At 41.4% G+C, this 26,765-nt stretch overlaps 2 protein-coding genes across 3 annotated transcripts in view; one reads left to right on the top strand and one right to left on the bottom strand.

Moving 5' to 3' along the window:
* sdccag8 (SHH signaling and ciliogenesis regulator sdccag8) overlaps window positions 1-2,248 on the top strand; it is a 49,687-nt gene extending 47,439 nt beyond the window's left edge. The window contains exons 17-18 of the mRNA XM_084374888.1: window positions 745-871; window positions 1,171-2,248. Coding sequence (XP_084231014.1) covers window positions 745-871; window positions 1,171-1,209 — 166 coding nt within the window. The 3' untranslated portion in view covers window positions 1,210-2,248. The remainder of the gene's footprint in view (window positions 1-744; window positions 872-1,170) is intronic.
* A 940-nt stretch (window positions 2,249-3,188) lies between these two features.
* Window positions 3,189-26,765, bottom strand: part of akt3a (v-akt murine thymoma viral oncogene homolog 3a) — a 62,819-nt gene continuing 39,242 nt past the window's right edge. For both annotated transcript variants that reach the window (XM_084375313.1, XM_084375312.1), the window contains exons 4-14: window positions 26,327-26,438; window positions 23,123-23,267; window positions 22,449-22,580; window positions 22,202-22,267; window positions 21,225-21,293; window positions 18,191-18,313; window positions 17,262-17,390; window positions 10,102-10,316; window positions 9,141-9,228; window positions 8,411-8,513; window positions 3,189-7,712 (exon numbers count right to left, since the gene is read on the bottom strand). In XM_084375313.1, coding sequence (XP_084231439.1) covers window positions 7,627-7,712; window positions 8,411-8,513; window positions 9,141-9,228; window positions 10,102-10,316; window positions 17,262-17,390; window positions 18,191-18,313; window positions 21,225-21,293; window positions 22,202-22,267; window positions 22,449-22,580; window positions 23,123-23,267; window positions 26,327-26,438 — 1,268 coding nt within the window. In that variant the 3' untranslated portion in view covers window positions 3,189-7,626. The remainder of the gene's footprint in view (window positions 7,713-8,410; window positions 8,514-9,140; window positions 9,229-10,101; window positions 10,317-17,261; window positions 17,391-18,190; window positions 18,314-21,224; window positions 21,294-22,201; window positions 22,268-22,448; window positions 22,581-23,122; window positions 23,268-26,326; window positions 26,439-26,765) is intronic.

Genomic DNA, 26,765 nt, shown 5'->3' with positions numbered 1-26,765 from the left:
CAATCCTCTTCTTCTCTTAATGAATCGATCTGTTGATGTCTTCGTCAAAAAAGTAAACACAGGAGGATAATTTACTATATATATACACACTATATAGTAGAGATGTTTAAACATGTTAATAGTGTTGAACATTTTCCTGTTACAATCTTTAGACTACAATCATTCAAAAACTTTATGTTGACCAGTCACATCTGCTGAATCTGATCTAGAATGGCAAACATTTTGTTAATTGATTAGTCCGCTAACAGAAAATGTATCTGCAACTATATTCAAATGAGGATTTTTCTTTCTCAGACAGAAGAGTGAATAAATCGGTCTGTAGAAACTTAAAGATATCATCTCGTTGTGCTATGGTTTTCAGTATTAAAGGACATTTCATAGAAAAGATTTATTTATTAATGGATTTATTGAGAAAAACCATCGGCAGATTAATTGATAATGAAAATAATTGTCAGTTTTAGCCCCGATCTGATCCATTCATTGGTATCGATTGAGAGCGTCACTGTTTCTCAGCTCCTCGTCTTTGCTCTCACACTGCTGTCACACTGATGTACACAGTGTTGACTACTTGATCAACACAAAGTCCAGTGATATTAAAAGCTCTTTGTGGATCCAGCTCTCTTTCAATATTTACAACATTTGGTTTTATATCAGCCAGGAGGGTACATTCCTCTCACACAGTTTCAGTCAATATTGTGTGCGTCTGTGTGTGTGTGTGTGTGTATGCGTGTGTGTGTTTTGCAGACTGCAGCAGTTGGACCGTCACTGTCAGAGCAGCGCCCAGCAGGTGTGTGAGCTGCTGGCCAAACAGAACCAGCTGATGCAGGAGAGAAACACACTCACCGAGGAGATGCAGAACCTACACATAGAGGTACACACACACACACACACACACACACACACACCTCCTCGAAAACCTGTGTGTGACTCACTGTTGTGTTACTGTGTCGTTTCTCTCCAGGTGCATGTTATAGTTGTCAGTTTCCTAAAATAAAATCAGTAAGAAGATGTTTGTCCCTCCGTGACTAAAGAATCTGTCTGGTTCTGGATATGATGAAAAACAAGCTGTCTGTTTTTCTGCGCTGAGTCATTATCAGACAGATTATCTGTGTTAGACATTCAGATAGCAGTTTTACTGAATGCTGTGTGTGTGTGTTTGTGTGTTTCTAGCTCCCGAACACGAGACGAGGCGATGCTCTGTCCACATGAGTCGATCCTGCCTGTTTGCTCTTCTCATGCGCTGGGATCTGGGTCTTCTCACTCCTGTTGATCAGAACATATCAGACTGTTATTCATGTTTTTTACTCAGGATGATGTGTGTTTTTTTTTTGTATTAAGGTGCTATTCACAAATGTTTGTAGCGTTGGATGAGTCCGACTGAATATTGGGAGCTGATACTGATGTAATTCAGTTACCAGGTATTGAGCTGATGTCACCGATCCGTGTCCAGATTCCACAGTTAAGACTTCGGCACACCAAGTCAATTTTTTCCGTCCAAAATTGCTGCACGTTTAAAAGTAAATACGACTTAATGTTGTGTCAGTCATGTTTACACACCCACTCTGAAACTTTCGTCCAGGTGTGAGTTTCCGAGTTTTTCAGATCCTTTTACTGACGTGTGTGCGTGTGTGGTGTGCATGTGTGTCCCTGGCTTGGACACTCTGCCAGCCGCTGTTCAGGATCAGCTGATGAGCAGAAATCGGTGGTCTTCTTTTTAATGTGTGGTTTCAAGATACATAACATTGTATCAAACATGACCACTGACGTCCTCAGATACCACCTGGAAGCAACCGGGATAATTCAGCAGCTCCTTTATCAGCAGGTGAATTTCCTACTTCCTTGTTTTGTTCTTCTCGGATCGGATGGACTGGAGTACTTATTCTTTGTTCAAGAAGTGAGAAGACCACAGAATCATCTATTTTGTCTCAGATTGTGAATTTTCGCAACGAGTAGAATAATTAACACTGTGTAAGGTTTCTGTGCACAAGGTTTTTTTTTTAAAAAAATCAGATGATGGATTTAAAAAAGGCAAATGAAAATAACAGACTTGCTGTGCAAAGGCCTTTGACTCATATAGAAGTCGACTTACTAAAAGTTGATAAAGGACTGCTGTGCTCTTGATTTATTCAAGTTCTTCACAGCATTTAAGGAGTTGCAGTAGAAATTGAATCTCATATACCTGTTTGTATGTGAAGAAGTATGTTTAACCTACAGTTCAAAGTTTAGAATACATTTACTGTAAGTTTAATGCATTTTTGTATATTTTTTGCTTTTTAAAAGGACTGTTTACCACATCTTTGTCTAACCTTATACATAAAACCACTAATAATAATAATCTTTTCATCAAAAAGAGCTCTAGTATCTATTGGTATCTGCAGATATTGTACTTCAGTTATCAGAATCGAATTAGAACTTAAATAAAGTGGATCAGCGCATCCCTAATGTTTTGTTATGAGAACTGAAAATAATGTTACACTTTTATATTTTACATTTGGCATTAGACTGTTACTGTTACTAGAGGTACTAGGATGTTGTGTGTTTTTCTAAGATTTAAGCAAAATCACTGGTGCACTAATGTGAGCTTTCAGAACGCCTTAAAACAGACCTGGGCCGAATGTGGCCCTTTAACAACCTCATTCAGGTCCTTTGATCATTTCATTAGTAGGCTGAGTGGCCCATTCATAAGTTATGTCTGTTGCCAAGCACAGAAATATTGTTATTTCATCAAAAAGTTTGAATTTTAAAGTTTATGCAGGGCAACTTTCCAAGAATCGAACGGTCAACGTACTTCCAATAAAGATGCATTGTTATTTTTACCTGCACTTTTGTATGTATGATTGTTTTTCAGATGTGAAAACTAATAAAGAAAGCAGAAACAAAATAAAAGTGCATTGTTTTAACACATTTAAATATATATTTTTTTATTTAAATAGACATAGGGAATGTGAATGTTAGGCTTCACTTTTCTTTTCTTTTTAACTCTGGCACTACAACTAGTGTAGTAGTAGCCCTATACTGTAGTATCATATGAATACAAATTTTCTAAATTTCCTTTTTTTCTTTTAATCAGAACAAATATTCGTTTCACATTTTTTTTGACAAAAAAGGATATTCCAATTTCTAAATGCTTATTTGAAACACTTGAACAGTATTTTCCACCACAAACCAAACAAGTGGACACCATGGCAGCAGATTGACATAGTGCTTTATTGAAGCTGTCTGTAAGAAGGAAAATAATGTGCATCCCTATCATATACATTTTATGTGTAAAAATACTAAGGATGTACAGTGTAAAAAACAGCTTCATGTTGATGGTAATTTGTTGTTTTCACATCCTCGCGGCCTCACTGGCCAGCAGCACTGCATCCTAACAGCATGAGGGACAGAAAAAGGCTGTTTGATCGATCTGCTGAGTTTCCCCGCGCTGTCTCAGAGTCGACACCGTCTCAGAGTCGACTTCAGTACGACAGCGCTTCAGGGAAACATGGCCCGCTCTGCGAACAGCTGGCGGCTGTTCAGAAACGTCTCACAAAACTGTAAAGCTACAGTAGATGGACATGGACGTGAAATTAAAACTCAGTTACACTTTGTAATATTTGTACATGTTTGCCGTTTTTTGTTTGCTGTTTATAAATAAATGCATCTCATGCTTGTTCATGTTAATAATCATGATGATAGACTAGTACCAGAGAGAAAAGAGAGGGGAGGAATTCTGTCGCAGACAGGAGGTCAAATACTTTCAGAAATCCTTCCAAACACTGGAGCCGTTTACTTATTATCTGCATTAAACGCCAGGCTGAGCGTGGCTTGTGATTTTTGGCTGATGCCGTCCGTTCATTAACAAAACGGGGGCGAGATCAATACAGAGCAGCTGAGGTCTTTGAAAGGATTTTTACATATTCAAATACTATTGGAGTCAGATCTGTTGAGTGATAGATGTACAGTACAAACAGCAGCAGCTTTAGGAGCGAACACTGTCGGTGCAGCGTCAGACAACTCACACACGAGTGGAGCTGTGAGGAGGCTCGAGCTGAACTTCAGCGTCCAGTTTAACCTCTGTTTGGTGAAGAAGTTGAGTTACTGACACGTTCTCCCCGACTGACTCGTGGTCTCTGAGGGAAAACCCACATTGATGAGGAATACTAAGCTCCATCTTCTCTTATAGAAGTTGGAGGAATTTTCTTTATGATCTCTTGACCGTTAGAATCGGCCAGTAAATGACCTTGAATCTGTAGAGGAGAGTTAGGAAAAACTTTTCAAAACAGAGGAGGATAAAGAGTAGAGAGATAAATCGACTGCCCAGTGTCAGTCTTCATTTTAGTTTATGAAGACTGACCAGTCGACTGAAAACATCCACTGAGCGTCACTCTGCAGTGGCGGCTCTGACTCGTCTCTGGCATGTGGGACACAATCACCCAGGTTTCGCCAACTCATCAGAGCGACATGAAAGCTATCCGTTGTATATGGAGGGGAGATGTGCTTTAAAGATCCTCATTTTCTTACAAACATAAAAAAAAGCTAAAAATCTTCCTTTAAAGCAAGGCTGAATCAGATTCCTCTGAATCATATAAAAAGTGATGGATGTGAAAGTGCTGTGGCCAAAGCTACAAAGCGGTATTTTATGAACTCTGGTTTCTAATGATTTTGGCGGTAAGCGTGCACATACAGCTAGAACTCCTCAGTCACTCGCAGACCTGGGTCAAATCAAAAGCTGAAATCCTTCCAAATACTCGCAAGCGTTTGCTTGAGCCTGTCGAGGGTGCCAGCTGGGTGGGATTCGGCTGCTTCAGCTGTGCCAGACAGGCTCAATCGATCACAGAGAAGTATTTTTCATAAGAGTTCTGAGTGCCACTTTGACTCAGGACTGGTAGTACGGACAGAGGAGGACTACAGCATGCAGGCCAGCGCCATCCTTTTATACTTTCTGCCATAAAGCGCCTTTGCTAGCTAATAGCAATTTAATGGATGTGCAAGAGTAAAGCATATGGACTTCAGAGCAGCGGAAAAAACAGGTAATGTGTCGTATAAGAGATAATCTGTAAAAGAAAAAAAAAAAGGAGGCATTTATTTTTAGAACAAAGTCTGAAGACTTAAACTGCAGAGTGAAACACGACTACACCCCCTTACTGCTAAACTCCAAAACAAAATGACATCAAATAAATTAAATAGAAAAGAAATTCAAGTTATCCATCGATAATAAAACATTCAAATAAATATACTGGAGTACAGTTTTTTTTACGCCTAATGAGAGCACATCCCCTGGTGCTCTCGTTAAAGATATCGAAGGTGACGTCTTCCACGTGATTTTCTTTTTTAGATGAAGTATCAAATTTTTAAAAATATATTTCCTCACATCTCATGACTCTTTTTTTTCTTTTTTCTTTTTTACACTTATTCTGAGCTAAACCATAAGGCTTACTGGCGTTTTGAAGACGGAGAAAATTGAGGGGATTTTGAAATCTTGTTGGTCAGACTGGAAGACATGAAGACGCAAACAAACAAAGTCCAGACCAGAGACGTGACGGCACTCGTTAAAGACAGAAGAGAGCACAGGGATCAAAATAAAGATGATACTAACTTGTTCTTTCTCGTGACAGGAAAACACTGACTGACCTCTTTTTTTCGACTTTGTCCTCGACTCTATCTCCTCACACTTACAGTAAACAGTAGCACTTACAGTTTCATTCTTACCGCTTTACATTCAGACTTCTGTGCTGCACTTGTCTTTCTGCTCAACTTCCACTTCCTCTTTCTCCCTGAACTCTGCCTCAGCCTTCACCGACACACACCTGTGGGGTACGTTAAAACACCTGTGGGATTATTGACTTTTTATTCATTTTTGGCCAACAATCTTCTCAAAACTCTCGTCTGTCTTTAACGCGTCCTGTCACCTCTCGGCTGTCACATTTTGGTCACAAAACACACACAAAAAAAACATAATTAAAATAAACAACGGAGCAGGAAGGCTATCTGCTTTCCCTCCTACATTCTTCAGCCATTTTTGTTTCTTGAGGTGCCTTTTTTTTCCTCTCAGCCCTAAGAAATATTTTTTTTTCTAGAATAATGTAATAACAATAGAAAAAGTTAAATATAAAACCGATGAGTAGAACAATAAATAGAACATATATATATTATAGCCATTGCTGTGATTGGTGTAAACCCATAACTGTTGATGCGTACCTCCTCACAGAACATAATGTCTTTTTTTTCTTTTTAAATAAAAAAGTCCTTCATAAGAATCTCACAGGAAACAGGAAATCAGCTCATAAATTATCACATTACAAATATTTCATATAATTCTCGGAGCTTTTCGCCTGTACTCTCTCTCTCTCGCTTTCTCTCTCTCTTCTCATCACAATGCCCAACCTGTCATCCTGGACTTCTCTTCTCTTTTCCCTTTCCTGCACAAACACAGAGAGGTACAGCCGTGTGGTTTCCCGAAGCCATGACGACGACATGTCACAGTAAAGCTTTCCATCATCGACACAAAAGTACCGTTTTGTTTTGTTTTTTTTCCCTTTTGGGACACGAGAGGGACCGATAGCTGGGGGAATAAATAAAAAACTTCAGGGGGGGAAACATTCAAACCAACCGTTTTCCTCTCATTTTCACCTCTGCTGTGATGGATATATCAACCACCTTGCACTGCATTGTGGGTAACCTAGTAAAGCTCATGGTTTGGGAGCTTCATCCTTTTGAACTGCTGTGCTTTGAGGTGCGATCTTAAACACAAACCCACTTTCACACTCTCTCTCTCTCTCTCGCACACACACACACACTCAAACATGACATCCTATTATAATCTACAGATGTGTATTAGCAGTACATTAGGAGGAGCAACACCTGTTCTGCAGCTGTACAAGCATAGACGTTAATACAGGTGGTGGATGTGTTGCTGGCGCCTGTGTAATGACCTGCAGCATTAAGCTAGTAGTGTAGCACCGGGTTTAAGTAGTAGCAGTAGTAGTAGGAGGAGTAGGACTACCTGTAGTAGTTGAAATAGCAGCAACAACAATAATGAATTGCACTGAGCAAAACCTGAGTCAAATCCTGCTTGACGACATGAGGTGTGGAGGGTTCTGCTCAATGCCAGGCAGCCTTAATCGATCCCAGAATCATTTATGTGAGGATTTGAAATCAGAGTATCTGTCTGTGTGTCTGTAAAAGCCTGAGATACAACCGGTAACGGCAGTTTGGGTCTGAATGTCTTTAAATGCTGTATCTCCATCTCACAGATGAGAAGCCACAAAAATGTTAAAAATGCATCAGCTGTTTGTCTAACTGGATCAGAGTTTGGTCCGACCGACACACGTCAAAGCACAGCAGTCTACCGGTGATGCTCCTGTCTTTAAAGGGACATTACACAGTAACGGATCACATCACAGTTCGGATCATCTAGGGTGGCAGAAAGTAATTTTGTCTGGAAGTTCTCTCTGAAAAGGGATTCACAAAAAAATTAGAGAAGCGGACTGTAGAGGTGAAAAAGAGAGGATGAAGAGGAGAGGAGGAGAAGGGTAAAATCCTTCAAGTCACGGTTGTTCAGAGTCGGTCCAAAGCTGCGGGTCTTTTTGCCCCACGTTGATGACCTCAGAGATCAGCTGTGATGATGTCACCGAGATGGACAGTTCATTCCCGCCCGCTGGCAGAGTAGGAGAACTGAGGGAAGTGCGGTCTTCTCTCGTTGTCCAGACAGTCCATCCCGTCCTCGTCAACTACAGAAAAATGCAGATCCAGAGGTAATTAATGACTTGATTTCTTACCGTAATCATCTTCTCAAACTATAATCAAACACTAAAGCATTGTGTTTGTGCTGCTGTAGATTAAAACACAACACGATTCAATTAATGAGTGTGTCTTTGATGTGCCAATCTCCTGCTAACTAACTGATGTGCGACCTACAAAACGAGTGGAACCTCGCATTAGCGCAGAGAAACACGTCGGTTCCTCTCATGCATAATTCAGTGCCGAACATTTTGAAACCGGCGTCTTCGTTTCAGAAGCCTGTGAAGAGCTGCGTGTGGCCCGAGGACTATTAACAGAGACACTCGGATAAACAGACAACAGCACTTTTCAGCGTTTGTTCCCTCGGCTAATCCAAGCAGCGGAAAAGTCTCACCTGAAGAAAGACAGGGAGCACTGATTAACTGTCTAAAAACTGTGAATGTGAATCACAAATTAAACTAAATGTGCAGCAAACAGTTTAATGAACATCTAGATTCACTGCAAAAATATTACAAATTAGAAAAGTATTATAACTCAAACAAGTGGGACGTGTACAGTTTTAAAAGTTACTTGTTATATTTAATACACTCCAAACCAGAGAATCAAATGAAAGTGAGACATCGTCAAGTTTTAATTTGAGCTCATGTTTGTGTGCAAGAAAGAGACAGAAGAGAAAAAGGAGACTCACATTTCTCTGGCGGAGTGATTGTGATGGTCTGGGCTGTGAACTCCTCATCAAAGTATCTGGTGTCTGTCTCAGACGTCACCTGAGGCTTGAAGGGAGGGACCAGCTGAGAAAGAGAGACGTCAAGAGGAGGGAAGATTACAATTAGTATGATACAAAATGATGTACAAATGATGAAGACCCTTTGTTGCATGTCTCTCTCTCTATTTTCTTCCCACATTTCCTGCCACACTCTGCACTGACTGTCCGAATGACAAGGAAAAGAAAGGAATGGGGAGAAGTAAAGAGAGAGGATAAAGATAAGAACAAAGAGAGGAGGAGAGGAGAAGACAGAAAAGAAAAGAAAATGAGAGGAACAAAGAGGGAAGGAAAGCTGGGAGAAGAGATGAGAAGGAAAGGAAATGAGTGAAGGAGAGAAAGGAGTGGAGGATGTGAAGAACAGGAGAGGAGGTAGAGTGATCCAGAGAAGAGACCAAAGCTCAGCACCTGTCTAACTGTCGGCTATAGGTGTCTCCACACAGGACCTGACAGACACTGTGTGGTGTTATAGCACATGAACAGACTGACAGACCTCCAGGATACAAGGTCACACCTCCTATAATGCCCTGTGCTGTAAACCACTGCCTGCATGTTCTGATGCACACATCAAGTGTGATGTGTGTTATATGAGTTAACCCCGAGCCTCTGTATAAATACACACAAATCACACAGTTACAGTCACGTGGCTCCATACCTTTTTATCATAGACATCCTGCCAGTCAACGCCAGAGAAGAAACTGTGTCTCATTATTTCTTTAGCGTCATCTGGTCCTCCACCGAGCCTAGGGGAGAGGAGAGAGGAGAGAGGAGAGGAGAGTTTTAAAACTAAACTGAGATCAGTTGATTTGAACCAACAAACTAAACAGATAGCCCGATGAGCACCACCTGGGAGTGATCCCTCCTTTCAAACGGCTAAAATGCAGCTACAATACCAACGTGTCACAAGACACAAAGTCGTGTCATCGTTTTAATAATTTGGTCATTTGTAGCTTGAAAGAGGGACAAAATTGAATAGTGTGAAGGTATTTCTCCCAAGTCCTATAGCACTGGTGGTTGAAATGTCGTCCGCATGAAGATGGCATTTCAACACATTATTGTGTCATATAAAGGGTCTTATTACCGAACTATATGGGCTGTGTGCTGCTAACAACAAGCTTTAAGGACATCGTAATGAGAGCAGTTTTATACATTAATGTAAAATAATAATTATAATAATAGTTTTAGCTATCCAATTGGATAGCTAAAACTCTATCTATCCAATTGGTGAATGAAAAACCATGGGAAACACACACACACACACACAGGTTTGACTCCCTGTCGAAGGCTTGATGCTGAAATGCGTCAGACTTTGTTTTTAAGGTCTAACATGACCAACAGACAAGACGGTGACTATGAGAGAATTTTTTGGTTCAAAAACAAAGGTGCCTTGGAGTTTTCTTGTGATATTTAAAACCATCAGTGTGTCCAAAATATAGCAACCAAGAGATGATTTTAAATATAAGGGACAAAAATTATTCACCCGCAAAAATCTTCCCTCACCCTCAGTTTGCCAGAGGAGTCGATCTGTTCACATTTTTCAAACACTATGTTATCTGTACTAAACCTCCACACACACACACACACACACACACACACACACACACACACACACACACCGTTTGTTGGGGTCTTTGATGAGCAGGCCGGACAGCAGCGACTTGGCGTCGGACGACAGAGTGCGTGGAAACTTGATGTCCTCCATGAGGATGAGCTCAAACAGCTTCTCGTGGTCCTGGTTGTAGAAGGGCAGTCGGCCGCACATCATCTCGTACGTCACCACACCCAAACCCCACCAGTCCACCGCCCGGCCGTAGTCGTTGTCCTCCAGGACCTGAGGACACAAGAAACATGCAAGTTCTGCTTTTTTAAATGGGACCATTTGTTTTATTGGACATCTGCTTTTATCTGCATTTATTTTATTCGACAATAAAGACTGCCCAAGGTATTCAATGAAGAGACAGATGAGCGAGGAAAGACGGCAAAAGAAGAGTGAATCTGCCAATTTGCTGAAGGGAAAAAACAGTAAAAGTTGTCTGCGATGAACAGAAGTGTCTGAGGTGCAGACTGGGACCCCCCCCCCCCCCCCCATATATACACAGACACACACATACAGAGGCAAACATCATGGGATGGCAGGTCTTCAGAGGCCCCTGTTACAGTAAGGGAGTCCATGTGCTGGCGTGGCCCACCAGATGCCCCCTCTGGTCCCTGCCAGCTCTCTCTGGCACACTGATCTTCTCCTGGCAGGGACAGAGAGGAACGTCCCTGGATGGAAAAGGCAGTAACAGCCAGCAACATGGGTCAGGGCCAGTCCAACCTCCACGCTGACGAGCACAGGTACTGCGAGCTGCTGTGTTGTGTGTGTGTGAGCACGTGGAGGGGAAAGAGGTCCTGTGAGAGATGTCATTTTTGTATCAAAGTCTTCTGTCTGGGCTGCCTTCCTACTTCTATTTCCTGCCTGCTCGCCTTGCTCTGTCCTCTCCATCCTTGTCATCCTGCCTTCTCCGTCCTCTAATCATCTCTTCCCTCATGTCTTCCCTCGCTCGTTCCGTCTCTTTCATCCTCTCATGCGCCAGTTCGCTCACCTCTGGAAGAGCAAGGAAGAGGACGAGGAAGAAAAAGGGAGGCAGACGCAGGGAGAGAGGTATTTCAGGTGCTGCTGAGGCCCTCATTAACAGAATAAGATTATTAACGTGATGAGTGTGCATGTGTGGATGCATGCTAGTGTTGCATGTGTGTGTGTGACTGACAGACAGACGGACAGGCAGGGCTGGAGAGCAGCCAGAACAGCATATGTTGTACATCTCGCCAATAATAATAACATCTCACTCACTGTTAATAATGGACCGGGCCGAGTGGACATGAGCTAACAGACACAAACACACAAACTCACCCAGAAACAGGTTTTTGACACAACTATTACACAAAACACGATGAAACTACAAAACAAATGTTATAATATGAAAACATTTAAAAATATAACGTACGCTGAGCTAATATCTGTTGTTAACTGAAGCAAGGTTGGTGGCAGATGCAGATAGCATTAGCATAGCAGAATAGCTTAGACTGATTAGAAGAGAGACTTGTTTATCCAAACTGCACCTTCATGTAGTGCACACTGAGATTTAACCTAGTATTTATGTGCTCGTGCTCCGACTATTAACAAGAGGTGAACTATGCATAAAGTTATTTCAGAGAACACGAGAGAGTGAAAGAGTAGACTGTAATTTAGAGTTATTTACACCCGGCATTAATATGAGATCTGTATACAGGTACGTTACCTGGATACTAAATGTCAGATCTTACCTTTGTGTTTAAATGTGGTATTTTTTTAGAGCACTCTCTTTATATTCACTGAGGTCTGATCTCTGTTCTCCACAGCAAAACCTAAAAAGGTAGAGTCCCTTAAAAAAATCTCTTTTTTGTTTTGTAAACTGTTGAGTCAGATTGTAGTGAATTTTTTGAAATTATCGGGATAACTGTGAATGTTCCCACATGAATGACTTGAAAAAGCTGTCTGGCTCGTCGATGTCCTACAGTAAATTGGTTTCCTGATTTATTTTGAATTGCCTGAGTTTGTCACCACGGCTGAAGGCTCGGCTTGCACGTTGTATCCCCCACAAAAAGGGTAAAATCGAATGCGTGTAAATACTACAGATTTCAAACTAAAAAATGACAGGTTGATGAGGTGATCTTATGATTATTTATTTAAGATTCTTTGATTGTCTTTCACTAAATAAAGATGTGTCCTACCTGTGATGCAATACAAATATTTGCTCTAACAAAATGTAAAGATAAAGTGATTCCAGTATGTCTTAGTGCAATTTTATTTCTTACTGAAGTTTCAAGAATATTAACCATCTCAGCACCTATATTGTTTTCACAGTATCATGGTATACAGTATTAAACAATAAATATTATTATTGTTATTATTATTACCTGCTACAAAGACTCTTAAAGGAATAAAAATAAGGTTTTTTGGCTCAAAAAACACTTTTATCACAGTATTCTTCTTTCACAGACATGAAATTTGATATAAACTTGACATCTTATTTTTAAAAACACTTAAAAGGTAGAATTTCATACCATAGATAAGCGAATATACATGGTATGATAATATCATTCATTCCCCTCCCATACTGTTCATTTTTAAGCACTTCTGTTGATCATAAGCGCTGCCTCACGCAGAGGCAAGCATCTTTTGGCGCTTTTACAGCACAGAATAGACGTTTAATCACATAATCAGTAATTAGAGGTGTTTGTCTTTTATGTGCTTGTGTTAAGTATGTTTATGTGCTGATATGTATACATATTTTTTTCTTTAATGTATTTTTAGTTAACCTGGTTGTCGAGTTTATACTGACGTGTATGTTCTTTTGTTTTTGCGTTAAATAAAAACTTCAATGACGAGGTTTGCTCCCTCATCCTTCTTGCTTGCTCACTCTCTAAATTTGAATAAGCTATATTTTATTTTAGCTAAAAAATATCCATCAATGTATTAAAGCAAGTGTTTAGAAGCCATTACAGACATTGTACAGGTTGCATTTACACCTACGTCAGACTACCTCCAGATGTGGTCTGGCAGATCTGATCACGTTCTGATCACGATGCATTTACACAAGTTTCCTTATCTGGATAACATCACTGTTGTACTGTAAAGGGGGGAAGGAAACAGTCTCATACTTCATTTTCTTCTAATAAGTGTCAGATAAAGGTTCAGGTGAAGGTCTGAAACCAGGTGAGAGAAAACGTCAAACAGCTGCCTGAGAATTTACAGCAGCAGCAGCTCAGTAACACAGAAAGCTGGTCATTAACTGACTGAGCTCGCACACTCGACACTAAACTGCTAATGATGCAGGCGGCTGCTTCAGTGTGGGCAAGTCAACATGTGCGTGGAAGTGAATAAGAGAGTTGTGAGAGTTATTTTATGTGTGTGAGTGTGAGTGTGTGTGTGTTTGTGTGAGAATTAAGCTGGTCACCCTGTTGGCAGCTGCAGAGAAGAGCTGGGGGAACGAAGCACGCCGCCAGCTCCAGATATACTATTGATTGGTACGGCTGGAGGGATAACACTGGCTTAGACTGCTGGGAGACTGTCAGGCGCACACACACACACACACACACACGCACACGCACACACACACACACACACACACACTCACACACACACACACACAGCAGATGGAATATTTATCCGCCCTCATCAAATTCATAAAGTTTTGAGAGTGAGGCAAACTAGGAGATGTTTGGTGTTGTTTCAGTCCCTGTACCTTGAGGAGGGACACACACACACACACACACACACACACACACACACACACACACACACTGTATATACAGTGTGCAGTTTATGAAATTCAGAGCAGCTTACAAGGCTACGTTTGATGCTGATCTTCAGGGCTGCGTGTCGAGTCTTTGTACAAAAAGGTACAGAAATGTATACAAATGAAAGCTGTCCAGTTGGGCATGTATATGTATGTGCGTGTCAGTGTAAGAGAGTGTGTGAGAGGGTTTTTGTGTGTGTGTTGGGACCAAAGAAAGTGGTGGCAGCTCGGTTGCAGGCAGGGAGCAGATTAATCCACACAGAGCCAGAATGCTGCCCCACAGCCTTAGGCATGGAGGCATGGGAGTGTGTGTGCATTTATGTGTGTGTGTGTGTGTGTGTGTGTGTGTGTGTGTGTGTGTGTGTGTGTGTGTGTGTGTGTGTGTGTGTGTGTGGTTATGTGTGTATATTTTAGAAAGACATAGGACAAATAAATAGGACAAGACAGAAGAAGTAACAAATTAGATAAATCAGCAGGAGAGAAGAGAAGAGAAGAGAAGAGAAGAGAAGAGAAGAGAAGAGAAGAGAAGAGAAGAGAAGAGAAGCTCTGATTAAAAGCAGCCATGAGGGAGAAGGTCTTGTCCTGTTCTGGTCCCTGTTGGGGCAGCCATGTGGCAGCTAGATGCTGCTTGCGGGACGGGGGCTTTGGCAGCCTGGACAGGACTAGATGGGACGGGACGGGCACACACAGCCTGTGGCTGTACCAGCCCAGATACCCAGCAGGCTACAGGGAACACAAACACACACACACACCCACCTCACATATACTCGGCACAGTGAACATACACTCACATATTGTTGGTGTCGCACAGAGACCTCCTATCTCCGAAGTGTCATCATTTGGAAATCAGTTTGTGTTGACACTGTTCTGACATTTTGCAATGTTTTACTAATGTCTGACTGACTGTGCTGCTCTGTTACGAAACATTTACAGTTACAGTAAAAAAAAAAAAAATCACAATGCCCAACATATACAACACGCAAACAAAATAAAAACAAACACATACAAATAAATGGAAAAAGCCCAAATCTGTCTCGCCTTCAACACTTAAAAAAATATAACAAATAGCCACAAGGAAATGTGTCAAACACAAAATATGAGAAAACAGAGAAAACACTCTCCATGTGTTTTCTCTGATCCTGTTCCATCCCTTTACAAGGACCTTACACTGCCTATTGTTCATTAATCTCACGTTAAGCTTTTTTTGTTTTTGACTATCCTTGAAACAAACAACACTTCAATCTAATGCTTTACAAGTTGAGCTTAAGAATGATTCACTTTATAGTGATGTGTTGCTGAAGTATTTGTGTACAAGTTCCTTCAGGCACACACAAACCCTCTTTTTTTCACTTCTCGGCTGCCCTTTTCACTGACGGCAAACATGGGAACTGTCTGAATTTCACTCCTGTAACCCTGAAATATTTTCTCTCCCTTCTCATCTTCCTCTGTCTTCAACCCCCACCTCCCCCTTTCTCTTTTTAATCCCGGCTACTTTGCATCTCTGTAACTTGGCTCCGAGCGAACTGTGTTATTTTTACACGCGGGCGGGCGAGCAGAGCGTGCGGGCGGGTGAGTGGCGGCGGTGGTGGTGTAGATTTCCAGGTTTTTTCCGAGCACCTTCCTCCAACCTCGCCCATCTGCCGCCATCTGCCTCGCTTTAGCCCGCACTTTCTACTGCAATCACACACACAGCGCACACGCGCACACACACATAAATGCACACAGACGCACATCCTGTGAAAAATAACCAACAGCCTCCAATCAGCTTTTGGCACGCAAAGGAAGGGACTCTAAAAAAAAAAAAAAAGCACAAAATGCTGCGCCAAATTGTCCTCCATACTTTTTCAAGTGGGATATACACTATGCCTCTCCCCTCCCGCCTTCATCTCCACATCTACATCGCTCTGTCTCCACCACCCACAGTCCTGCAGCGCTCTCGCCAGTTGATCTGCTGGCCTCCGCATGAGGCAGCGCTGATGGCTGGACAGCGGATGGCTGCAAAAAAATTACAAGAATGTAGTTTTGTGTGTTTGTGTGTGTAAGCGCTGTGCCCTCTTCCAATTCAACCCTCATTCACACGCATGAGCTGCATATTTACTCTTCATCCAGATATTATGGAAAGTGTTTGCCTGTGAAATCTGCAAATGAAATGTACATACATAAACTCCCCTATAAGACATCAAACATCAGAGTCCTGACAAAACACGGGATGTGAGAGAGTACCTGGATCATCACTTCATGACTTCCAGGTTTCGTGTATGTGTGCAGATGCTTTTGTGTACTACACAGTCTCAGTCAATCTGCTCAGTTTACAGAATTTCACATTCAGTCGCTGAACTTTCTGTCATTTGTTAGTGGATTAATGTGATTTATAGTTTCCACACTGTGTTGGGGATGTGGTCATCAAATTCATCAGCATTTAGCCACATTGGACACACGTTTCCCCGTCTACCGTGTGTTTAAACACACTAAATTCAGCAGTTACCTCTTCTTATGTCATCTATGATGTACTGTAAGTAGAGCAGAATTTCATCAACACATATCAAGTTTGATGTTTATTTTGTATTGAATTATTTTGTTTCTTGATTGAAGAATGTTTAGGTTGACCCTGGTGAGCATGTGATGAACTGATGCTACATAACTTACTTGACCTGACTGTGTACAGTATGTTTGTACTTGTACATGATGCATGGAACTGCCGTACTGTACAAAATATATCCTGAAGTACAGTGACTCAAAAAAATGGGGGGTAGCTTGAAAAGTAAAATAAAAAAAATAGTAAAAGTAAAAAAGAGATTGGGTAAAGTTTTATTTCAACCAATTACTATTTTATTATTTTATCCCTCTTGCCTCTCAAAATAGAGGAGGAGCTGCCTCCTCTTCCTCCATGGACCAGCCTCCCTTGCTGCAATAGTGACAATAATGTGAATTGAATCTGAGAAATGTGCACTGTCTTTGGTGAAAGTGGTTTTAAAGTTTTTGTATCTTCATGCAGGTGTGAGTGACAGAGACACCTTAAACTTGATTACTTGACATGCATGGAAAATTATAAAATTGTTTGTTATAAGTTGTGCAGATGTTTGTTTCTTTATGTGAGATGCTTTATGCTGCTGTCTTGGCAAGGACTCCCTTGTAAAGGAAGTGACTCTCAATGTGAATATTCTTAGTAAAATAAAGTTTCATAAAAATTAAAATAAAAAAAAAGCAAAGTCAGAGATCCAAAAATTCAAGGTTACTCTTCTGCGCTCTTACTGTAACCTGCTGCTTGGTGAGTGAAAAAGAAAGCAAAAAGGGAGAAGAAGACTGAAGAAGTGGAAAGGTGCAAAAACACTCGCTGACACTTCGCTGAAAACATCAATAAGAGAGAAAAAGAGAGAGAGAGAGAGAGAGAGAAAAAGAGAAACAGAAAAAAACAAAATTAAATCAAAAGATACAGAGGAAAACAATGAAGTTACCTCAGGTGCGAGGTACTCTGGTGTGCCACAGAAGGTCTTCATGGTAGCAGCGTCTGTGATGCCTTCTTTGCAGAGTCCAAAATCAGTGATCTTCATATGGCCGTCTTTATCCAGCATCAGGTTTTCCAACTGGAAGGGAAACAAAATACACAGCAATTCCCACAATGCAACGTTCATCATTGGAATCTCAGAAATCAGTGGATGTAGAAGAGAAAACTAAATCCTGACAATACATTTCTTGGAGTGACATGAAGAAGGGAACTGGCTTGCATTCATCTCGAGGGATTTTTGTCAAAGGTTTGGAATAATATTTAGCTCTCATTTGTGACTGAGAATCAACACAATACGATACTGCTTTGACTAAAAGACTTTCCTCTGAAGAGGAGAGCAGAGGCAGACTGGTAAAGGAAACAATATTGTATTAGCCCCACATCGTGGCAGCGCACACACTCAGACACACAAACTCCAAGCAGAGGAGGGAAATAAACTTCAGGCGTGTAGTGAAGCCACTCAACCTTTTAATTTTAATGGCTGAAGTGTTTTTCTCGCTCTCGGTCTGCTTTTTCTCCTTTCTGTTTTCTTGGATGCTGTGAGCAGGGCTGGGGCCAAGGCTGCCAGGCAGACTCTCAGACAGAGCCATCTACCTCTCTACCTCTGTGGCATCAGCACCCCCTCCCTCCCTCCATCACTCCCCGCCTGCGTGCCTCCACCTCCCACGCTTCTTTACTGCTTTATGTCTGTGTGTGCCTGTCCCTGTCCCTGTCTCTAAACACCACACATCCAGAGCCACTCCTCTCCTCCTGGATGAAAAAAATGAATAAAAAAACAGTGGGGGGCTAAAAAAAAATAAGAGAAAAAGTTTTCCTTCAAATACCTGATCACTCTCATCCATGCCCCCCAACCTGCCTCCACTCTCTGTTTCGGTTTACCTTGAGGTCCCGGTATACAATCTTGGCTGAATGCAGGTAGTCAAGAGCCGAGACGATCTCGGCGCCATAGAAGCGCGTGCGCTCCTCTGAGAACACCCGCTCTCTGGACAAATGGAAAAACAGCTGCGGGAGAAGGAGGGAGGAAGAGAGAGAGAGGGTGAGAGGGAGAGAGAGGGCGGGGGAGAGAGAGAGGGGAGAGACAGCAGGGACGGCACAGCAATAATTACTGATTTATTGGAGGAAATTAGCACAACACAAACTGGCTGCCCGCACCATATTGAGATGATAGATAGCGGAGGGGAGGGTGAGCAGGGGGTGTGTGTGTGAGGGGTGCATGTGGAGAGGGGTTGGGTGGGGGGTGTCTCGGAGGAGGGCGGGTGGAGGCGCTCGGCAGCTGGCGCCTCATCTAGCAGCCCCCCTCACCACTCACACACACACATTTCGCATACCTCTTCCACGTTACCCTCTGGGCTAGGTTGGCACTGTGCTGGCGTGGAGTTCGGCGACGGGGGCCAAATCAAGGGTTTAATCAATACACCAGTCTAGTTAAAGACAGGCCGACCGCCGCTGCTGCCGCCGTCGCCATCACCGCCAACGTCCCCCCCTCCCCATCCATCCCAACAGCCTCCAGTGCAGCACTCATTAGTGGCCTAACTGGCCTTGCCCCCTGAGCCTCCGTCTTCATTTACTCCATTCTCATATCCATCCCTCTCTGTTTTTGGCACAAAGCTTGTTTTTTTTAATACTTTTAAGACGACACAACTTGTTTTTTTCCCAGGTGGGTCGACCTTCCGTTTCTCCTCTGTCTTGCTTTTTTATTCCCTTCATCTCTCTCTCTCTCTTACTCTCTCCCCAGTCGTCAGTTGTCAAGTTATCACTGTCACACAGCTACACATGTGGCACCAAAATGACACCAGCCTGCTGCGGCACACCAGTCAAGTCGTACAAATTACCCATGAGGCCAAGGGGCACACATCTCCCCATTAATTGTTCAGGGAGGTTTGCATATGGCCGCTGGAGTGATGCTCACAGACCACCTTGCTCAAATGGTGTCCATGTGTAACGTGTGTGTGGTGTGTGTGTGTGGTGGGGGTGCGGTGAGATGGGGTAACACGACAGGTGGGCCTTCATCAGTGTACTGGCAGCTGTGACTGTGGCAGGTTTGTAATGGGTTGTGTGTGTGTATGTGTGTGTGTGTGTGTGTGTGTGTTTGTGAGAGGAATGTCTGGTCACAATTTGTCCGTTGAGGTAAAAATTTGCTGTGTGTGTTTGTCTAAATATGAGTGTGTTTGCTGGTGTTTTCTGTGTGAGTGAGTGTGTGTTTGCTCAGGCCTGGCGCTGGCTGAACTGCTTAACTAACTGGGAGGGGAGCAGGTGACAGTTACACTGAGGGAATGAACCAAGATTGCAAAAAAACGGCCCGATTAAAAATCTGAGGAGTGGAGAAGTGGGGGAATCCAAACTCATTTCGTCTCCGACTGTCATTCTGGCTATAACTGCCCCATAGGTGTGTTCATAAATAGACACGAGCAAAAGAGGGATGGAATGGGAAAGAAAGACGAGAAGGAAAGCGAGAGGCCAGTTGGTTGGCAAATTAACTGTGTTAGGAAGCAATCGAATAGTCAAACTTTAGCCACTTCTCGAGTGTTTGCACGTATTAACATTGTTTTGCTGCATTACTGTCGCAGACGCTCACCTCCAATTACATTATATTAGCCATGCAAAAATTGTGTTAAGGAGGCCTTTGAAATAATATTGAGAACAACTCAAATACACTTGGAAACACTGGTGTCCTTCAGCAATGGAACGTGACATCATTATTCAGAACTGTGGATGCACTTTACTATCGGCACGTCATCTGTATCAGACTCTTAAGTCCAAAAATTAACGTTTTTGCCGATAAAATGATATATATAGATGCTATAATTACATGCACATGACACGAACCATTGACTAAGTATTTTCCTGATATGTGTACATTTTGAAATGCATTGTATGTCTGCATCTGACAGTGGGCTTTCACAATAAGAGTAGGCATAATAATATATTAAAGGAAAAGTTCACCCAAAATGGAAATTTAGTCATTATCTAATCATCCTCATGCCGATTGAGAGTTGGGTGAAGTCTCGTGGTCCACAAAACATTTCTGGAGCGTCACAGTGAAACAGCGTTCCAGGATTCTCCCTAACAACTGAAGTAGATGGGGACTTGTTTTAAAACATAAAAAAACAGCAAAAAAAAAATCATGAAATGGCAACATACAACTTGTCCAGAGTAAATCAAGTCTCTGGAAGCCCACAAGATCGCAGTTTGATTTGAAAAGACACTATGTACACCTGTTTTAAAGCTAAACTCAATTTGGGATTTCGGGGCTTAGAAAACTTGGATTTCACCAGACAAGCTGTAGAGAGCCATTTTATGCCGTCCTTTTTTGTTGTTTTTTACATTTTAAAACAAGTCCCCATCTACTACTTCAATTGTCGGAAAGGTTTTGTGGACTACAAAACTTCACCTGACTTTCCATCTGCATGAAGTTGAGTTGAAGATGACTGAATTTTCATTTTTGGGTGTACTTAACCTTTAAGTAGATAAGACAGTAAAATGCTGCTTATAACTTGGCAAAATTCCAATGTCGTACATCCCAATTTAAAACGCTTGCAAGAACCCTGATAAATAATAATTAAGTCAGTTCATATTTACTGATCAAAATGTAATCAAAAGCTTCAACAAATGTAGCGTCATCAATATTGTAAATATGTTGAAGCTATTGCCAATTTCCTGTTGTCTGAGCTTCAACACAGCTTTGAGCTCATAGCAGAATAGGTGGAGGGGCCCAGTCGCTGTCAGTTAGTGTGGTGGAACTGTGGTTCAACTGACTGTTTAAAGCAGCAACACAAATTTGGGTAACCACATACAGCACAACTATCATGAAACTGTGTGTGTGTGTGTGTGTGTGTGTGTGTGTGTGTGTGTGTGTGTGTGTGTGTTTGTGCGTGTGTGTTTGTGCGTGTGCGTGTGCGTGTGCGTGTCTAACCTCTCCTCCATTCACATACTCCATGACGAAACAGAGGCGGTCTTTAGTCTGGAATGAATACTTCAATGACTGAAACACAAACGCAATTCAGTGAATTGATTCATGTGTCACAAGAATAACAGCATATAGCAAACAGTTTCATCAGTGGTGTCTGTGTTTATTGTTTTGTTTTATTCCCTCGTGAGTTCAGATGTATTAAATCTTAATGTATATAATGACTCAAATTAATACCAAAGAGCAGCGTAAAAGCGATTGCTACTAATAATACTACTACTAACTACATGTACCACGATGTATTTACTGACAGAAGGACGACTTGAATGGCATAAAATATTGTTTAACATTTGTTCAATTCTTTAATAATAATTAATTATGTACATTATGTACTTATGTACATCGTGTAAGCGAATGAGTGGCAGTTTTTTCTACGCAGTGAAAGGTCTGGTCCCATTCTGGCTAAAACAGCAGGAGCAACAAAACATGATCATTCATAGCTTCAAACACTTTATGTCTTTATTTGCTTATTCAAAGCATGAAGGTGTGTGTGTCTTTTCTTTGGAGGGAGAGAGCTGCTAAACAAAAGAACAGTTGGTCAGAGTCTCTTTGTGGCTGCAGGTGTGACAAGGGTAAACTCAGATGTGAACTGTAATTGCTCTCACAACTGTGTGTGTGTGTGTGTCTGTGTGTGTGTTTACAAGAAGTGTGACAGAAATGAGCTGCAGATAATGTGTGTATGTGTACATCAAAGACAGATTGTAAAGCTAACAGATGCGGTCGTTAATGTACAACTTTTCGTTGTCTACCTCATAATTAGCCTCTAGAGACGTGGTTATGTATAGGATCAATATGCTGTGTAAGTGTAGGTGTGTGTTTGTGTGCATGCACGTGACATGCACTCTTACAGATGTCTGTACATTTGCATATGCACATATGTCTGAATTTAAACCATTTGTGTTCAGTGTATGTGAGGTACTTACAGTGAGAAAGGGGTGTCTGGTGTTTTTCAGTACTCTGCTCTCTGTGAGTGTGTGAGCCACTTCATCCTGCACAGATACGGTCCAAACATTTTCAATCAAATCAGGCAGCTGAAGAGCACTTCATGAGATGCATTAAAAACATCAGATACTGACATCTGACACTGTACTCAAAATTCAAAGTACAGTAGCCACAAAAAAAAGATTTAGTGCAGAATAAAAAGACATGAAGATTCTCTGCTAAACTGACCTTGGCTATGATGACCTCTTTTTTAAGGATTTTCATGGCGTAATACTTCCCACTGGCCTTTTCTCGGACAAGAATCACTTTACCAAAGGTTCCCTTTCCCAGCAGCTTCAGGTAGTCGAAGTCACTCATTGTCTTTGGGAAGGAAACACAGAATGTACACAATGTAAGTGATTCATGCTCATTCATTACACGTAGAAATGACCCACTCTCTGGTCTAAGACAAGATGAACATGGAAAATGTGATATTTACTGAGAAGAGAGAAAATTTCTTACATTAAAGCACTCACACAAAATTACACTCTGCAAAACCCACGAGTGTGGTGTAATGAGTGTAGGCTGTACTTTAGACTGTGTAGTTTACTTGATATATCAAGTACATATTTTACCTGTGTGTAGACTTTGCCTTTGATACAAACCACATTTACAAATGTTATTTTACATGACTGCTTTTATTTGCTGGAGCACTTTAATTTGGGAAAACCAATTTACACCCTCAAAGGGGCTATTTCTGTTGACACAAACCTGTGACTGAGAGGACCATTTTTAAAATTGCAGTCAAAGGTAATAACATGACAATAAAAAGCTGGAATAATTTCTGTATTTTGAGTGTAGAGTGTGTTAGAGTGCATTTGTGTTTGGATGTCTGTGTATGCATGTCTGTTGTCACGTGTTACCTTGCGTTTGTGGTGTGTGGTGGAGATGTCCATCTCCTCCTCGACCATGTTGTCGATGTTGGAGGTGGGACTGCACTGGATCCTTTCCTCCTCTTGTCTCTGCAGCTTGTCAGCCACCATCTGGATGGCCTCTGTCCACTCATCTCTGAGTTTAAAAAAACAATATAACATTAAGTTTAGGGAGACACTGACATCTACTGTACCCATCCAATGCTTCTGACATTACAGTTTAATAGGATGAAAATGACTGAGACACAATCCGTTATTTTAATTTTATGTTTCCACGGCCTCGACAAATGTCACATCTTCATGATGTTAATTGTTTATTCATAGAAAACTAAATTAGGGATGCAAAAATGACAATTCCCACTGATCGTGAATCAGATCGCGGTCGCTATATCTATCAGAATAATCACAATCTGATTTTTTTTTTAACAAAATATTGCAGCCCTAGTGTTTGACAAAAATTAAATCGCACTTAGTTTATTATGTTATATGTTATGTTATTATTAAAACAGTTCTTGTGCCCGCTGCCCTGTCAAGTGTTGGCCCAACTTAAGATGCTTTACTGGTCAAAAAGCATATTACATCCATCAGTGTTTACTGTACTGTGGTTTGAAGCACTAATGTTGTTCATTTTTGTTAACTGATCATGATTAAAGGGATACTTCTACACACTAAGCCTTATGCTTATGGGTGTTTCTTTGGTTTGTTATCTAGATTATATCGTTTAATTACCCCTTTAATCTAGCTGAGGTGGTAATGTTATTACTTTGGTTATTTACACGTCTCCTGAATTAATGTAGAGAAAACACTGTACATGCACAAATACAGTAGTACATAACTAAAACCATCCCAGGTGACATCACATTACATAGATATAATACTGTTCTCCAAAAGGATGGCTAATGCTCTTATTTAACCAGGTTTTTAAAGGCGCTAAACTGTTTTCAATTAACATAAACACCTATTTGTTCAACACAGAGGAAACATGGTCAACTAGAGAATCAACCAAATGAGCAATGATCATGGAGCAGAACTAATGCCTACCAGTCTGTGCATGTGTGTATATGAGAGAGGGGAGTACATATGTGTGTGAACGCACACCCATACATCGGAGGGAACAATGCATTGTTGTTTGCTAACATTGTTCCTCCCCATTGACTTTCCATTAGCGGTGTTGTTCAACATCTGTTGAGAGAAAATGTGTGAGTTCGATTGTGTGTGTGTGTGTGTGTGTGTGTGTGTGTGATCATCATCTGTAGCAGAAGGCCCGCCATGCATCAGGATGTGTAGACATGTTAACTGTACTTAATGATGATGAATATAATGGTTTGAGAGGAGAGGAGAGGAGAGGAGAGGAGAGGAGAGGAGAGGAGAGGAGAGGAGAGGAGAGATACTTATTTAGAATTTTGTGAAATTGTAAATCTCGTTAACGAGAATCACTTTAATACATTTCTGATTTTAAACATGACATTTAAATGCTGAAAATGCTGCTTCCTCTCGTCTGAACTGGCTTCAGAATTCAGTCTCTTTTCAACTCTTTCCCCCGCTGATCTTCACTCAAACAGTGTTAATCCTGTGCTACATGCAAGGGTTACATGTTAGTTGAAGAGCCCAAACTGAGGTGAACCCAAGATGATATTCAAATATTCAGAAATCCTTGGGGTTCAAGAGAAGCAAGTCAGGATTTACGAGTGTGCACTTTCAAATACACTTACCAAGTGTAAGCCGTGTGGAGATCATAATAATGAAACCTGTTTGACTCCCAAACGATCACCCCTGTGTCTTTTGTTTTGTTTTGAGTTAGATGCCCATATGTTTCCTTGAGGGATCTGGAGAAACACTCCATCTGAACCTAAACAGAGCAGTGTCTGTGTGTGTTTTTAAGATCTGAATCCCTTTCTTCTGCAAAGACTTCTGAGCGTACCCTACACACTCCAAAACAAGGGCAAACTCAAGTTACACTCCGTCTACCACAATGGAGCACTCAATTTGTGGCACCCGTGATGTGTGTGTGTGCGTGTAGCTACATGAAAAGCAACGGGAACTCTCTCAAGGTCAGGCAGCAGATAAATGCTCTCTCTCTTGGTTAGAGTGTTTTTTGTATAATGAGTTTTTTTTTTGCTAATGAGAGATAATGGGCCTGCCTACAGTCGGGCACCATGCCAACACGTGCCACCCTCTCTGCTCACGGCTGGGGCTGTGGTAGCTGGCGCCCTGCCAGCACTGGTACAGTACAACAAATACAGTAACACACACACACACACAGACACACAGGGACACCCAGTTGTGGCGCACACACACTCCTTTCCAACCCACTTAAACTTCAATGATGCAAACACTTCTACAGCGAAACATGCACACATCTGGAGCTCACTGTCCACTATTGCAAACACTTAACTTTATAAAGTAATCAATAGAAAGTTATTCGTTTTATGTTAACTCTGAAATGTTTTTGATTATCTCGAGGCAAAACTATTATAAAGCAACATATAACACAGACAAAGTTGGACAGACAGCTGCAACACACACACACACACATAAAACACACAAACACAAACTCAAAGGATGCACAGAAGCATCTGTGGTCTTCTGGGCAAAGCTGTTCATTTTCTGGAGATAAACACCTCAGCTCCTCAGAAAGGAACTGAGCAGCTGGAGAATTTATGCCAACGCTACTTGAAAGGTCTCCTTTCCACTCTGTCTCTCTCACCCTCTCTCTTTCCCTCACACACACACTCACACACACACACCAAAAAAACTAACTCTCTACAGTACAAACCTCCTCTCATATACCTCTGCCCTTGATGATACCCACATGATATATTTATTTTTTTATCTATGTTTAGTCTAATGTCATGCTCTTTTGAAAGTGTTTAAATTTAACTGAAACGGACTTAAGTTTAAGAAGTATTTGGAAAAGAAAAAAAGTCAACATTTGGTTGTTTTAACTGGCAGGTTTTAATTAACTTAAATGCCAATTTTTCATCCAAACTGCTGCTGTGAAAGAAATGTCAGAAAAGTCTACAGTGCTGGTTAGCAAACGTTCAAATACCTGGTTCACCTGTTCACAAAAACTGCTTATTTTTCATCTCAGCCTGATAGGATTCGAGCAGGAGACAGTGCTTGACACCCTCTTTGTTCACTGACCAACAACGATCAGAAGTTGCTCGAAGAACTGAGAGTCTTCAGGAAACTGACCTCTCATCAGGCGTGTCCACGTGGAAGGTCCTCTCGATGACAGTGGTCCACTGTAGGCAGCGTATGATGAAGGTGTTTGGCTTCGGCCTCTCCGTCTTCATCAGCTGACATTCTGAAACCAGCCAGAGATTCAGTACAACTACAACAGCGAGGTAGAGAGAGAAAATTAAATCAAGAGAGCTATAAGCTTCCAACTGTACCTAGAAAAGGATTCAGTTAGCTGCACTGATGAGCTAATATCAATCACACCAGTGTCAATGTTCAAGGTAAATCCTTCTGTTTTCTCAGTTACAGTGTAAGATTATCAAAATGATTGATACTTCAATACTTTGTCAATACATCATGTTTAAAACAATATGATATGTGCATGCAACAGTATTTTTAAGTACTATTTCTAAAAAATAAAGAAAAAACAACACATATTTAAAATCAGAATTTC

This window comes from Pagrus pagrus (genome assembly GCF_965226575.1).
Source record: "Pagrus pagrus genome assembly, chromosome: 15".
Taxonomy (NCBI): Eukaryota; Metazoa; Chordata; class Actinopteri; order Spariformes; family Sparidae; genus Pagrus; species Pagrus pagrus.
The sequence above is the reverse complement of the archived record's forward strand: the minus strand, read 5'-3'. Positions and strand labels throughout refer to the sequence as shown.